Source organism: Anabrus simplex, chromosome 3 (genome assembly GCF_040414725.1).
Source record: "Anabrus simplex isolate iqAnaSimp1 chromosome 3, ASM4041472v1, whole genome shotgun sequence".
Lineage (NCBI taxonomy): Eukaryota > Metazoa > Arthropoda > Insecta > Orthoptera > Tettigoniidae > Anabrus > Anabrus simplex.
This window is the reverse complement of record NC_090267.1, coordinates 158,609,047-158,625,912: the sequence shown is the minus strand read 5'-3', so window position 1 is coordinate 158,625,912 and position 16,866 is coordinate 158,609,047. Positions and strand designations below refer to the sequence as shown.

Genomic DNA, 16,866 nt, shown 5'->3' with positions numbered 1-16,866 from the left:
GGGAACCAAATTCTCTTTCTGACTTGTATGTATCTGATTTTATCCCTTCATATCTTCCCAATTATTCTTCTGAGGAATTCCATCTCAGCTGCTTAGATTTTGTTTTCATCCTATTTTGTTGTTGCCCATGTGCCTGCCGTGTATGCCAGATTTGGTGTGTAATACATCAAGTACAGAATTTTCTTGCATTTCTCTTGGACGTCCTGGTCCCACACTATACCTCTCACACAGTGGATTGTTGGATTCTCTTTCCAATTTCTTTGTTTAACGGGAACCGTATGTGGTGAATATTGCTGGAATGAGAGGCATTTGTGAATGTAACTAGGTAACACTGAAAAATATAACTTGTGAACAAACTATATTTTAAAATTTTACACTGATGATAAAGTTATGAATCCTGTATTACAGTACTAGGATTATTTTTTCAGTCTCTTAATGTGCAATTCCTTTACTTTCTTGTGAGTGTGCTCAGTTGATGGTCAATAAAATTTCTGGTCTCTTACGATTAATTTTGTTTAAAAAGTTTTATTTCACTTGCCATTATGCTAATATAATGATACACATGAACCGTAACCTCTAAAACATATTTTCTCCTGTTAGAAGATTTTGGTCAAACATTATGTCAGGAGTTTCTAAACTTAATAATTAGAATTATAAGTGTATCATTATGGCTTTTTATTACTGAAACATAAATCTATTCTGTGGTGTTCTTTGATAGTAGCCTTTTCTTTTTGGTCTGCTGTTTGTGATAAGTTACTGTCTTATCCACATGCTGATGAAATACTGGTAAGCTTTACGTGCTTCTATAACAGAAGTCGGGTCTGCAGGGTTGCTGGCTCGTAAGTCTAAATGGTGGGCCCCTTCAGGTATAATTACAGCTCTTACTGAAGTAGACGTATTTTGTAGAACTCCTCCACTTGACCAAGGATCTAGGAGTCCATTACTGCAACATGAAAAACAAAGTGAAATAATGTTAATACATGTAGAATTCTCACAGGCATCAATAACCATCTTTTACATTAAGAAGGAACTACAAAACATAAATAATTTTTAAACACCTGTTACTCTTCCCTATATATATAGTATAATAATGAAATGAAGTCAAACTTCTGAAACAGTATCATGTCTAAACCACAGGGCAGAATTTCATGGGTTAGTTTTGTACAATTGCAGCTGTGCTGTCATATAGGAAACTTTTTATTATTTGTAACTGTTCAGTTCTTCAGTCTGCCAAAACCAATTTTGATTAATTAATTTATAAACTATCTGGAAAAGAAAACATATGGTAACAGTACTATACTTGATAAAGAAATACCTTAATTAAAATAGAAAGACATGTTTCGTTTCTAAAAGAACATCAGATTCTATCACATCACACTCAAATATTTATGTTTAAATACTTATGAAATTTAAATCTGGAACCTATGTTAATGAAGTCTTGCTTTGTCTCCACTCCAGGATATACTGCGAGGTGTTCAAAAAACCGTTTCTTTTTTTATTGGCATGAAACCAACTGACTACCTGTTCGTTGACCTTCTGTCTTGTCACGCCCCTCACCCTGGCTAGGTCAGAGACATGCTGTATTTTACTTTTAGGTGTTCTACTTTTAATGCTCCTGATGCTGATGCTGGGCTGATGCTTTGTTTTGTCCCTTAAAACAGTGATGACCACCAGGGTAACACTATGGCTCCTCATTATTTGAATAATATCCTCCTTGGAACTGTTGAACAGTATTGCTGGTATACTGAAGAACATTGATTCCTCATGGATGATAAAATCCATTTCCATTGCTTAGGGTTCATCAGAGTCTTTCTTTAAAGTGTTAGTATCACTCCAATAAAGTGATTCTTGATTAGTATGAACCATATTGAACCTGGCTAGGATTTATTAAGACCAGCTGCTTTTCGAGGAGTTGACTGATCAAGCAATCTTCAAAACCAACACAGAATTGTCATTGAAGAATTGGATAAATTTGATTAACAGCACCTTGACAGGTGTAACTGTACAAGTATATGATCCCCAATTTTTAGGTTAGGAAATTTTCGTAAAATAATATGTAAAATTAAAGTCATGAAAATCATGTAATTTCGTTCATTTATAATGTAGAAACGTAATATTATAGGAAGAATTTGTATCTGTGTATCTTTATATTGGTGTAACTTTAATTTGTTTAAGAGTCTGCACATGGCATGGCAGTGTAGGTTACTCAAGAATTGTGCAACATGGAAAACAGTGGCTATGTCAGCAAAGACGGTTGAAGGCGGTTGAAAGTGTTGTAACAAAGTGGCTTGGAAAACCAGGGTATGGCCAGGTAGTATAGGCTGAAGATTGGAATTGATCAATGTGTATGTACATGAGTGGACGTTCTATGTCACATCAGCCGCTCGATAGCCAATACGAGGGCTCTGTTTCAAGCAAGGTTGGGTTGACTGAGTGATGCGTGAAGATATGCCTGTGAGGGTGTTGCTACCCATAAACTTTTCGGGGCGCTACAACCACATGTAAGCAAGCCTATATATAAGCAAATACAGTAGAGACAATACGCGACACTCAGCGAGATATCGAGGGACAGCTATTAGAGCTCTCTCTAGCGGGTAGACCTGAGAACTACTGATTCTATCATAAGAGCACGTGTATTTGTGTGTGAAGTTTTTGGTGTAAATTATGAGTTTTCAGTGAGTTGACATAATTAAATAGTAGCGTGTGTCATTCCTTGATATCTCCTCTCAACATGAGGCGAAAGGTATGTGCTGTGTTTGGCTGCAGTAACTATGAAGTAGAGAAGAATGCGCGGTCTTTCTTTTGCTATCCTTGTGACAAGAAAATGTAAGTAATATTGTGTTTGTATATTCTTCCAGTGACAAAGAGATTTTTATAGTACTTCATAATTTTCTGACCTGCTCGACCCATATTTTAACTGGCTTAAAATATAATACGCATATTTTATTGTATAGTGCAACAGTTAACCTTCAATACCGATGTGTTGTTGTAGGTGAAATCTGTGGGTTTTGAAATGTCACAGAAGTGATTTGGATAAGGTGTACAAAAAAGAAGGGACGTTATGCTTGTATAAGAATTATAAGATCTGTTCAGATTATTTCCAGGCCAGCGACTTTAGAAATCGTCGACTATACTGCCAAGGGTATGTTACATTTTTACTCTAATTGTACGCAAATATTCCTCAAAGCATCACTATCGACAACATTTTCATACTTTTCTTTCTTTTATCCCTCTTCTCAGATTAAAGCTGGGATTTTATAGATTTTCTTTCTGTTAGTAGGCTTCATGTTAAGAGGAAAATTGTCCAGCTTTTAAATGTTAATTCATTGCATCATGTGTGTAAGGAATGTGCCGATATTTTTATTGACAAGTGTCTTAATGTGATGATACAATGTTTTTAAATGAGAAAAAAGACAAATCTAACCGTAAAAGTTCAGGCAGGAATGCTAAAGCAAAAAAAGTAATGCATAAATAAAAGATCAAGCCATTTCACAGCAGTCCATTTCACATCTTGTTTATATGTCTAATTTCAGTCTTTAAATAATAACCTTTTAAATAATTCTTCATTCATTTATCCAGAATTGCTTTAGCAACTTCGAAGTTAATATCTCAATAATACTTTCTTTCTAGACGTAATTTATTTATCCATTTTCGTATATGCATTTCCATTGATATTTGAATTTAGCGCGACTTTTCAGGTCAAGTCATTAGGAGCGCCACCGTCGAATTGTCTCCCATTTTAACAAGGCTAAATCCGTAAGTGTCGTGTATTGTCTCTACTGTATTTGATATAAGTGTGTACATGTGTACGGCAAGCATCCTGATTCAGATTCTCTTTCTCATTCGGACTGGTGCACGGGAACTATTTTGCACACTTTCCGATGCATTATTCTATTGTTTTTCAGTATCCATTACAGAGTGAGCACTCTATAGTTACAAATGCTTACAAGTTTCAGGTCGGCATTCTGTAAAAGACACCACTAAGTGTTTATTTGTTACTCAAACTCTGTATTACTCTTCTATGAGATAATGTACAGTGGGTATGGTGGTGAATACTGAATGCACATTCTAGAGTGGATGTATGGTTGTGCACAGAGCTAATTCTTGCTAAAGGAAGTCGTCGGCTGAGTATGCAGTACTTCAGTTGGAGAAACATGAGGGGTCACATTAACCTGTGCTGGAAGCTGGAATGAATCAAGACATTGCTGAAGAGGAGTGTAAATAAGGTTAGGGATGCTCTTCATAAAGAAGAGTGTATCCGTACCGTAAAGTGGGGTAACTTCGGCCATACAGGGTAACTTCGGCCACTGACGAATAATAACACTTATTTTCTTCTCCCTCCTATACTGAAAAAGATAAACCACTTGCAACAACTGAAATGCACATACAATAGAATGATCTATCAACACTCAGCAGTCCGAAAAAAACTGGCAGGCTCATTTTTGAGTCAATCCATTTCTTTTCGCAGCCCCGACTATTGTCTTGTCTGGTAACAGCAGAAAACAAACTGTTCTCTAGCCCCAGCATTTGATTCTCCATTCGAGTGGTTTATGGGGTCAAAATGTACGTACGTCTGGTAACTGATCAATTTAATTTGATGCATTTTATTCAAACAGGTTCTTCTGGGAATAGTTTTGTGATAAAAGTTGTCCTCTTCCGGGGTAACTTCGGCCATGCCAAGAACATACAGGAAAACATTACGCGGCTGCGGGTATTGTAATTACAAGCCTGTTTACTTCAAGAATGCTTTAGAAGAGATTGATAAAGCCACAATAACAATAAACGGGGAAGTTTATCCTGACAGGGAGGGGAAAGACGATTCCTATTTTCAATGATAAATAGACGGATATCAGTTGACATGGACGATGCGCAATTATACTCCGTGCGGCCTTACATCTAAATTGAAGTTTTGCAAAGCAGATGAGCATCGCCTTCCCTCTGTTACAGTGCGCTAAGCCTGCGAGAACAGCTGATGCAATATGACCGCGGTAAACAGCCCTTTTAAACTGTAATACAGTACTCAGAAAAATGAATGAATATGGATTGAAAACAAATTCACAAGAACTACACTTTCTAACAATATCTGGCACTAAAAGAGAATATATTATTAACAATAAAAGAGACTGAGGAAATAAAACATCACTAACGGCTAATGGCTGGCAAAGAAAGGAGGTTATGGCGTACAAAGGGAACACTCTACTGATCTCAGAGTCACTGGAACCCTCCAACAATATGAAAAACACACTAAATATTGAAGGAAAATGCAAAAGATCGCGAACCGTACCGAATACCATACACGCTGAGCGAGATAGGTTAACCACGTGACGAATGTAAATATTAGAGTTGGCAACTAGGTTTCAAGATTGTGCTCTGCCGATACAAATTGATATGAATGGCAGCTTGGGATTGGTTGGATGTCTATGCTTCAGCGCATAACCACCTGACTGAGCCAAAATCTGCTAAAACGTCAATTTAGAAGTAGAGCCGTACGGAGTTTTTTTATAAGAACTTGCCTGATGGCCCAGATATTTTCTAATTTAGAAGACAGTGTATTATGAGAACAGTCTACAAGATTGCTTCTTTTCCGATCGCCCTTTCTCTCCACACTATTGGGCTTTATGATTTTCGTACTTTTTATTTATTATCTTTTGTGCCATTACGAATAATTATGCAATGCAACATATAATTTGTAATATACAATGCTTGTACGCTTAGGCTAAATAAAATAGTTTCTTCTTTGTGAAAAATGTGAATTTGATCACTATACTTCTGTTTCACCACACATCGTTTTAATTTGTTTGTGATTGTTGATACTGGGAGTTCTGCAGGTTTTAAAAAAACATTCACAGTGGCCGAAGTAACACTACAGTGAAGAGAACTTTGTTTCAAGAGATATTTTTATGGTGGCCGAAGTTACCCCAAAACATGGGGTAACTCCGGCCACTCTTTTGATAATCATAATTCATTACTGAATAACAATTAGAATTATGTTCATATTTAGATATGAAGAACAAACATGGCAGAACTTATATTGTATTTTTCAGAAAATTAGAGGAAATATTTCACATTTTAATTTAAAAAATATACGAGAAAGTGGCCGAAGTTACCCCGTTTTACGGTACGTAGAGAAAGTCATCGTACTTATCTTTACTAGATAAGGGTTTTTCTTCTGTGGCAGTAGGCAGTGCAGTGGGACTGTTACCTGGAGGTATGTCATAAAATGTATATAGTGAAAATAATTTTTATTGGTGGTTTTTAGATATGTGTATTTTTGCCTTTTGTAATGGGCAAACATGAGTTGGTCCCATCAAGTTATGGTTATTGATGGTGGTTTGTAGATGTTTGTATTTTTGGCCTTTTGTAAACAGCAAACACAAGTTGGTCTCATCAAGTGATTATTTCTGTTGGTGGTTTGTAGTTGTTTGTATATTTGCCTTTTGTAAACGGCAAAGACAAGTTGGTCTCATCAAGTGATGATTATTGTTTGTGTCTGTCATATTTTTATTTTATTTTGGGAGTAAAGCCATGGAATGAAACTTGCAGTAAATCTTTAATCGGTGGAGTAAGAATGAACCTGGCATGCTACCCAAATTTAATTTCAGGGGTAAACAGTAACAGGTAAGGTTATAAAGCAAGTATGGAGCCTCGTCAGCCTGATGACCGTCGCCTTGGGAGAGGGAGTTCCTTGTTGCTCTACAAAGTTAATTCTTCCTGTAATTTTTTGCAGATGGCACCCAATTTCGTTATTCATACTTAATCCTAGTGACCATTTATCCATTTAGTATTTTCATTTTCGCCAAAGTGTTACACAGGTTGGTGGATGACATTCAGAGGAGGACACATTATCTTCAAGGGGAAGAGTTACCAAGTGTCTAAAGGTGCCAAAGTTGGTATCCTTACTGTAAATTTAGAACAGTTCTTGACCAATATTTGTTCCTTTGTCTGTTGGTGATTAATAAGTATTGCAGAGTTGTTATATTTACATGTTTCATTTCAGCATTAGTGTCAAACTAGCAGTACTCTTTACACTTAGCAAATTGCAATGAGTTTGATGATAAATGCATATTACCAACATATTGAACGAGGACCATTGTTTTCTTCAAATCCAGGGGCTGAATTACATTCAATAAGCTATATATTTACATTATTTCTTTCCTGAAGATTTGTTTAACGTTTGTATTACTTTAAATTTCAATACACATATTTTGTTGCTAAGCACATGGTTTCAGTGTTCCTTATAACATGCACTTAGGCTACTTTACTAAAACCTGACATTTACTGATCCTGATAGCAAAAATCCCCAATTAATCTAGATTAATATTACCAGTATTGTTTTACTGTGTTTGTATTAGGTCCACTTGCAAATTGACAATCAACTGGCTTCAGTAGAGGTCTCTCTATTGATTTATTTTGTATCTTTACATCCTTAATGTCTCAAAAAATTTCCTCACACTTTCTTGGGGTTTGTTGTTGAAGATTAATTTTGACTTTCAGGAAACACTTAAGTTCACAAAAACTATAATCTTATTTCTGTTAAAAAAATGTTTTTACATACTTACGACATTTTCCTTCTGAGCCATGATTTTGAAACCCCCTAAAACTGTTATTCTAGGAATTATAAAGGTATAAGGTTTTAAGTTTCTAGGATTTCTGGAAGTGCCTTAATTCATATCTATTTAACTCTCTTGGTGCCAGGCGGTAGTGCGAGCACCCTCCCTTTAAATTGCCAGAGCCGATCTGGTCAGCCTTTAACCATCCAGTTGGAAGTTGCCAGAGCCGATTACATCGGCCGGCTTAAAGTTCTGTGATATACATAATTTTGAGGCAACCTATAGTGACGTGCATAATTTTGTTACAACCTGTAGTAAAGGGGCTACACGTTATTGTGTGCCTGGCCTTGCTTTGGCAGTTCTAAGAGGGTGTTATACCTTTCACAAGAGTCGTTTCCTGTGTTTACAAATACCGCTAACCGGTCAGTAAGAGATTGCTCCTTGCAGTGAGTGGATTTGTGACAGGAAAATGACATGTTGTTCACGTGATATTTTTCAGCAGGTATTGATGACAATAAATTACTGCAGTGTTTGGAACAGTGCGAAGTTAACGTGGATGATTTATCGGATTGCGATAGGGAATTTAGTTCAGAGAGTAGCGACGAAATTATACCGGACACGTCCGCGGAATCACCGTAGCAAAAGAAGAGACATTTAATTGTGTCTAACAGCACTAAAGCTACTCTGAATATGGTGGTAGATGAAACTAGTGATAACGAATATGATGATGTCTCTGAAGAACATTTTGTGGAAATTTGTCCCAATGAACCCGACAACATTCCTCAACCTCCTGTCTCCTTCAAGGAAGTTCTTGGTCCTAAACACGCCCTACCGTCTGATTCTCCGCCCGTATCATACTTCAGTTTACTTTTCACTTACTCTCTGCTAAACCTTATAGTCACATATAGTCCTTTATCATTACCTAAATGCCGGTCTCCACGGGCCAAGTGTAGCGTGCCTGCCTCTCACCCGGAGGTCATGGGTTCGATTCCCGCCCAGGTCAAGAATTTTCACCTGGTCCTGAGGGTTGGTTCGAGGTTCACTCAATCTAAGTGATTGCAATTGAGGATGAGGGTGAGAGGGCGACCCTGGTCTGGAAAACAATAATTACTGAGAGGATTCGTCTCACTGACCATGATTCACCTCGTAAACTGCAGGTATCGAACTGAGCAGCGGTCGCTTAGTAGATCAAAGCAAATCACGGCTTTAGTGCCATACATTTCTTAATTTTGTAAATTCCTGTTGTATTGTAAAATTATTTTTCTAATATATACTACAACCGAAAACGAGAAACTATTTTTTCTGAAAACAAAAACTATAATATCAACTACTATTTTTTAGTTATTTAATAATTCAGAATTATGTTAATACTGTGTTGTCCGCACGTAGAAAATTTGTTGTCAGTATTTGCCAAACATCGATACATACGCGCGAATTTTATCAGTGAGTAAAATTGTCTTGTTTTTACTAGTGACATATGTTTGAATTTTTATTTCTTACATTTTTATTTTTCTCGTTCAAATTAGTTATTCTATAGAATTGTATTTAGAAATACATTATACATAATTACGTATATTCTTTTGTATCGTAAATTTTTTTTCAAAGTAGATATTGAGAGAGAAAATGCGAAAATATTTTTCTCTTCCTAAAAATAAACGTTATCGACAACTATAAATCAACAATAAAACGTCTTTGACTCTTTATATCACTCCTAACCAGTTTCTTATTCTACATAGTCGATATGTAGAAAATCTCATGTCGGTATTTGCTATACACCGGTAGATATACGCGAATTTTAAAATACATGTATTTCCACTGAAAACGGCTTGGCACTTTACAGTAGTAGAGTGGAGGTGGATCTCTGGCCTCTTCCAGCTGATGGGGAGCGGCCGACCAGATTGGCTCTTGGCTCCAAGAGGGTTAAACACTGTTATGCTTTAACTTTCATTTATTAGTAGGGAGCGGATTTTTTGTGCTAAAAAATGTGAAAAATATTAATTTTTTTATGTGCTGAAAACTTTAAAATATGTGACAACAAATTAAAATTATTTTCCTTTAAATATCACATAACCACTCCCGCTCAAAAAGTAAATAAGTATAACATTTTGTATTAGAATACAGTGCTACCAAAAGTGCTCCTTAAGGCAAATTGGTGTCTGTGTATGGAAACATGCAGTATGGTATATTAATTTTTGATATGCCAGAGTAGATATTATGAATGGTTATTTTTTTAAAGGTAATGTTTTGTTTAAATATGGCAAAAGCAACCTATCATTTTTGAAAAAATGGTACCAGTTCGTACTCACCCTTCACACGCTGGAATATTAGTTGCTAGAAGTAGTCTCACAATTGCAGTGAACAACAAAGGTCATCTCCAAATTGTCCATCACAAATGCATGCCGATTATCTCTAAAGAACACCTTATACTGCGAAAACGATTGCTCCAATTCACAGGAAGTCAGACGTGCATAGTTAAAGAGAGGAATGTCACCAACACTAACACCATCAATTTCGCCAACATGAGCACCCTCTAATACATTAGAAATTTGGCACATTGTTTGAAATTTTGATATTTGACCTCCAACAGTCCCTGTACCTGCAAAGCTGGGAGTGAATCTAGTTTGTTTTCAACAGCGCGCACTTCCTTCACTTTTTCGGACAACAGGTTTGTGGATTTTTCAAGTATGTCTGTAGTTTTACACAAGAAGCTTACATTGGTAGATATAAATGCCAAATCATTTTTCAAAGAGCTGTCTTTCAGTATCTCTTGAAGAATCTCAATTGACGACGCATCGTTTTTATCTAGTGCATTCACAACGGATGCAAAACTTTCGAAATTTTCTGCGTAGTATACCACAGCACTAAGCCAGGTATCCCACCGCATAACAATAGGCAGAGGAGGAAGTGCAAGATCCGGATTTTTCTCTTTAAACAGATCGATTCTTGAGGGTGCTTTTACGAAGAATTTTTTTGCCATTAGACACTAATTTATCCACTTGAGGATACTGAGCCCCCACAGTTTCACATAACCTGTGTAGAGCATTAACAACGCAAGTTACGTGTATCGTTTTTGGAAAGCTCACAGAAAGTCCTTCGGTTGCCTTTTTCATGTAAACTGCACTATTAGTAAGGAAAAGCAATACATGATCGTATTTTATACCTTTTGGCCAAAGTAAGTGCATGGCTTCATTGAATAACCTAGCTACAGTGACATGGTTTGCAGCAAGAATTTCTTTATAGGCTAGCAAATAAGACTGTTCACAAGCAGTTTTGTCATTCTGCAACACACCAACTACAACATTTCCTATTTTTCTGCCACTTGACCCAGATTATTTATTTTGCCAAGAGGAATGTCGGCGCAGACAAATGATCTGCACACATCTAAATAATACTGGGAATATTTAGATGGCCTGCATTTGAAGTAGCTGGTTTAGCTATTAGTAATTGTTGTGAATGCACACGCAAAGCAGCTACAGTATGCTTATTTCCAGACAAATGCTGGGTTACTTGAGAACGTTGATCTGCACTTACTGTTTTACCACTCGGTTGGCAAAATTATACTTTTCCATCGGAGTGAAAATGCTTTTAAATTCCACTTCATATTGTTGAAGATGCGACCTTGTACTCGATTTCTCTTTTGGCATTATTTTGCAGGTTACGACACACGCATTTACGGTGAATCACTGTTTCAATAAAAAAGAATAGCAGCGGACACTGAAGGAAATATTTCTTAGAAATCCATACAAAATCAGACGACCACGGGAATGATATATGGACCAGAACAGCTAACCTTACTCTTAGGAGTGATGAAATCCCACTACCTAATGGTTGGGCAATATTCTTCCCAGCCTCCCATGTTGTAACGGTATTACATCACTTTATCTCTCCGTGATTGCCTTTCGCTGATATTCTATAAACAAGACCCGGGCGGGTTGACTCATAAAAGTGAGTTGGAATGACATCATGCAAGGAAACATCTTGTGCAGCAAATCAAATTGCTGTCTAAATGTAACGACGTAGCCAGTGACCAGCAAGTTTTAGAACTTCTGGAGGGAAGTCTATAAATAGCTGAAACATTCAGATACATGATGTTAAATACAAAGTTTAAAACAATACCGTAATTGTAAATGATTATATGAGCATTATTTTATAACACAGAAGCATTTTAAATTTTATTGATTAACAAATATTGTCAATTTATGCGCTTGTTAAAGATTTTCTTAAAATATGTATTTACATTTTTAAAATGTGGAAATATGTGTTTTTATGTGAAATAAGATTAAATTTTTACACTTGGGGATGCACAATAAGAATAATGAACTTTATAACTTGTTGCAAGTTATAAATCTCATTCCGTATTGATGGTTATCACTTTAAAAAAGAAAATATTTAAAAATCCTCCTTACCAATACAAATCAACTCATCTGTTAGATGAAGCAACGTCTAAACATGTTTCAGCCTAATCTCAAGGCCATCTTCTGTAGCAGAACAGTAATTACATAATACACAAACAAATTTAAAATCGTAATGAAGTGAAGTGACAATGATCATGAGTAGTGAATTAAAAAACATATTGAGGTATAAAGTCCTCTCGTCTAATAGATCGTTCTTGAATTGTCAATTAAAACTGCTGACTGTTAAAATGAAGACACTGTGCTGAGGAGTGTAGTGAGGCCGTCAATACTATGGTTTAAAACATGTGTAACATCTGTAATGAGAAAAAGGAAATATGAGTGGATGAAAAACAAGATAAAAAATAATGTACGAAAAGAAAACTCATATAACTTACTTGTAACAAAAGTTGTCGTCTCGAATGGAGATGACCTTGTCAGTCTCAAGTCACATTGCCTGTGTGTGGCTTACTGTATATCTGTGTCGATGTGGTTGGGAGGGGGGAGGGGTGAGGAGGGAGGGACGATGTGAATCACGGAAGGAGAGTGTTGATGGAAGGGCGGGTCTTGTTCTAGAATGTCGGTAGTGAAACTCGTTTTTACTACTGAATTGTTCACAGATGAGCGGGACAAAGGTTTCCAATAAAATATTTTTCTTTTCATTGATTTCATTCAAGTTGTATACGGGATTGTTATAGTGGTCGATATCTATATAAATATTCTCTAGTATATTAAGTAAGGGACCTTTCTGTTTGTAATGCAGGATCTTTAAATCTTGATCAATTGTTGTGTATTTATGATTTTTCTCTCTATAATGTTCGCGCATGGCTGAGTAGCGATTATACTTTAGGGCATTGAGGTGTTCGGAGTATCTTACATTGAAGCTGCGGCCTGTTTGCCCAATATAGGTTGAAAGACATGATTGGCATTTTAATTTGTATATCCCAGAGTTTGAATATTTTTGGTGGCTGTTGACAGTATGAGAATTAAAAAACGTTTTCGCATTGGTGTGAATGGTCTTGAAAGCTAACTTTTAACTTGTGTTTTTTAAAGATGTTTGAAATAGGATATATATTATTATTATTATTATTAAAGATAAATGTGGTGAAGTTCTCTTTAGGGGAAGATTCTTTTTCTAAGGTGGTCTTGGGTTTACTTTTAAATTTATTGAGAATTTTGTTCACAAAAGCTTTACTGAAACCATTACCTTCGGCTATTACATAAATGGTGTTGATTTCCTTTCTAAAATTCTTACGGGATAACGGATTTTTGAGAGCTCTGAAAATCATACTATTGTAAGCTGCCTTCTTCTGTGTCCCTGGGTGTAGAGAAGTTTGGTGGATTGTGTTTATTGTGTGAGTGGGCTTCCTGTAAATATTAAAAGAAAGGGTTTTGTTCTGATTGCGGGTAATAGTTAAATCGAGATAATTAAGGGAATCGTTGTTCTCAGATTCTATCAGATTCTAGAACAAGACCCGCCCTTCCATCAACACTCTCCTTCCGTGATTCACATCGTCCCTCCCTCCTCACCCCTCCCCCCTCCCAACCACATCGACACAGATATACAGTAAGCCACACACAGGCAATGTGACTTGAGACTGACAAGGTCATCTCCATTCGAGACGACAACTTTTGTTACAAGTAAGTTATATGAGTTTTCTTTTCGTACATTATTTTTTATCTTGTTTTTCATCCACTCATATTTCCTTTTTCTCATTACAGATGTTACACATGTTTTAAACCATAGTATTGACGGCCTCACTACACTCCTCAGCACAGTGTCTTCATTTTAACAGTCAGCAGTTTTAATTGACAATTCAAGAATGATCTATTAGACGAGAGGACTTTATACCTCAATATGTTTTTTAATTCACTACTCATGATCATTGTCACTTCACTTCATTACGATTTTAAATTTGTTTGTGTATTATGTAATTACTGTTCTGCTGCTGAATATGGCCTTGAGATTAGACTGAAACATGTTTAGACTTTGCTTCATCTAACAGATGAGTTGATTTGTATTGATAAGGAGGATTTTAAAATATTTCCTTTTGTAAAGTTTATGACTTGCATTAAAACTTACGCAAAAAAATATGTAATTACATAAAAATCCGCTCCCTATTTATTAGTATAGAAATAGAGAACTGTTCAGTGCACATGTGGTGCGAAGTCTTTACGAGTGCACTGTATGTTGCTTTTACGTAATCAAGTGTTCATTTCAATAAAACATTTAACAACTTTGATAGAACAAAGCTCAGAGATTCTGAAGGCAACTGGATAAAATTGGTGAGTTTTCAATCATCTATTCAAAAATTATACCATTCAAAATTGTTGTGTGTTGTGGTAAGTTGTTGATTCAAAACGATAAGATGATCAACCACTTAGGAAGACAAGTTCTGCTCCTCGGACTAAGAATATCAACTAAAAACAGAAAGGCCAAGAAAATTCTCCTGCTTTTGCTAATCAAATGGTTCATGTTTGTGGGTTACTGTACCCACGCCCTAGTTTGTGAACCATGGGCAATGGCTGAGTGGCCTAGTAAGTGGTCCTGAGAGTCGGGATACCAGTTGCTATGGAATGGGAGTGGGCATCTCGGACATATTCTGAGTCATGGCCCTCCTTGTGCTCAGGCGGCTAGGACTATACAATTCACCGGTGGTCCATAACCCGTTAGAGGAGAGATCCTCACTTGGACTGTGTGCAAGTAGGGTAGCATCCTGCTTCATGAATTTACCTAGCTCAGAACATTTTAAGCAAGCCTCAGACCTATGGGAGTAATGGAGTCCCACTCCCATTTGACAGGCGAGGCAGAGTCCTGCAGAGAGGCCCAGCCCATGATCTGCTTCGGCAGTAGGCTGCAAGACTCGAACATAAGAAGCCCGTGACGTCATCGCACGGGCCAGTCTGGGCCAGCGCTATGTCATTTGTACGCGGTGAGCCAAGGACAGTGCTGTGGTAGTTCTATGGGCTGACTGCTTCAATGTGTACAGTGTACTGCGTGTCAGCGGAGTGCGTTGCATTACGGTCAAGTGGAGCCGATCAAAGTTGCTGTGGTCTTCAGTTTGACTTCTCTGTCTATCCCGTGAAGTAAAAAAAAAAGGAAGGAACAAACGAACTGAAAACCACACAATACAAGACTTCTGAACCGGATCCTACACTTAAAAGTCGTATTTGGTTGGTATTCAAGCCTGCAGTTGACGGTGATGGGAAAGATGTTAATTTTGTGTACTGTACAATCTGCAGTGAACGTTATGTACACACTAGCAGTTACCCGCAGCTTCTCGCGTGGATTTCGTAATTTGATTAATCGTTCCTCGGTACTGTACTAAGACATTATCTGAAATTCCCTGAAGTATAAAAACTGAGTTTCATTTACTCCAGAAACTCTTTGTAAACCAAGTGTGTGGTATTGCCCTTTGGGGCTGAGATGACCATGTGACATAGAACTGTACACGTGAGAACGTCTTCTCTCAAGTAAAAAAAAAGAAAAAGGTTTCTTTATTTTTAAAGGAGATTACAAATACATATTTTCACATCTGTAACATCTTCAGGTTTTGAGATATATGTATCCGTATAAAAAGAATTCAACCTCTTTATCAGTCCTTCCTCCACCCCCACCTATGTGGATTTTCCGAAAACAAAAAAGAGTGACATGTTTATTTATTTTTAAAGGAAATTCCATGTACCATGTCTGTAATATGTAAAGCTTTTGACATACACTCTAGATATACCGGTACTCATTTTAAAAATTCACCTGCTTTTTCAATTATTTTCAGTCCCTTAAGTGGTTTTTCCGAAAAAAAAATACGTGTGTATTGCTAAAGGAACTGCCCAAATACCAATTATCACGACTGTAACATCTTCAGTTCTTGAGATATTTGTATCCTCATGAAAAGAATTCAAAACCTATTTCAATGCTTGCCCCCCCCCCCCCCCCCACTCCGAAGTTAATTTTACCCACCCCCCCAAAATGAATGTTTTTTTAATTTTTAAAGGTGATTTCAAATACCCATTTTCATGTCTACAACATCTTTAGGTTTTAGATATAAGTATCCTCATACAAATAATTCAACTAATCTTTCAGTCCTTTCATCCCCCCTAAACTGGATTTTCCAAAACCAAAAGAATACGTATTTCTTTCTTCTTAAAGGAGACTCTAAATACCAATTTTTATGTCTGTAAAAACTTCAGTTTTTGAGATATCAGTACCCTAATAAAATTAATACAACCCCATTTTCAGTCCCTCCACGTTAAGTGGTTTTCAAAAAACAAAATAATACCTGGTTTTTTAACTTTTAAAATATTAAAAATATCGATTTTCACATCTTTAACATGTTAAGTGTTTGAGATATACTGTAGATATGCTCATCTTAAGAATTCTCGCCAGCCCACATTTCAGTCCTCCTCCGCCCCTCATTAAGTGTCTTTTCCGAAAACAAAATAATACATGTCTCTTCAGTTTTAAAAGAGATTAATACCACTTCATGTCTGTAACATGTTAAGTTTTTGAGATATATTGTACATATGCTCAGGGATTATGTGTACAAATTTTGGTTGGCTGCTATGCCCAAACGTACACGCATAATCTCGTTGCTGTAGAATCCTGGAGCTGGCATTGCCATGGTTACGGCAGTTCATTTTCTTATCCGATTCCGGGAGCAGGGGTAGTGTGGCGCAAATATCTCCATAACGGTCAGTTTTAGGGCCTTAAAACATGGTTTTCGGGCCCATAGGGCTTACTGAGATTTGTTCTTTGGGTCAAGGGGCTTAAAATGAGCTTAGTTTCGTCCTTGCAAGACAAATTCGATATTTCGCCTATATTAGCCTATTATTTTTATAATCTCCCCCGTCTCCTCCCACCTCGAATTGTTTTGAAAATAAAATACAGCCCATGTCTCTCAGGGATAATGTATTTTCATTAGTAA

At 36.7% G+C, this 16,866-nt stretch overlaps 1 protein-coding gene across 1 annotated transcript in view; it reads right to left on the bottom strand.

The window, feature by feature from the left end:
- Positions 1 to 443: 443 nt before the first annotated feature.
- LOC136866710 (lysosomal Pro-X carboxypeptidase-like) overlaps positions 444 to 16,866 on the bottom strand; it is an 83,519-nt gene continuing 67,096 nt past the window's right edge. Inside the window, exon 7 of the mRNA XM_068227035.1 lies at positions 444 to 943. Coding sequence (XP_068083136.1) covers positions 754 to 943 — 190 coding nt within the window. The 3' untranslated portion in view covers positions 444 to 753. The remainder of the gene's footprint in view (positions 944 to 16,866) is intronic.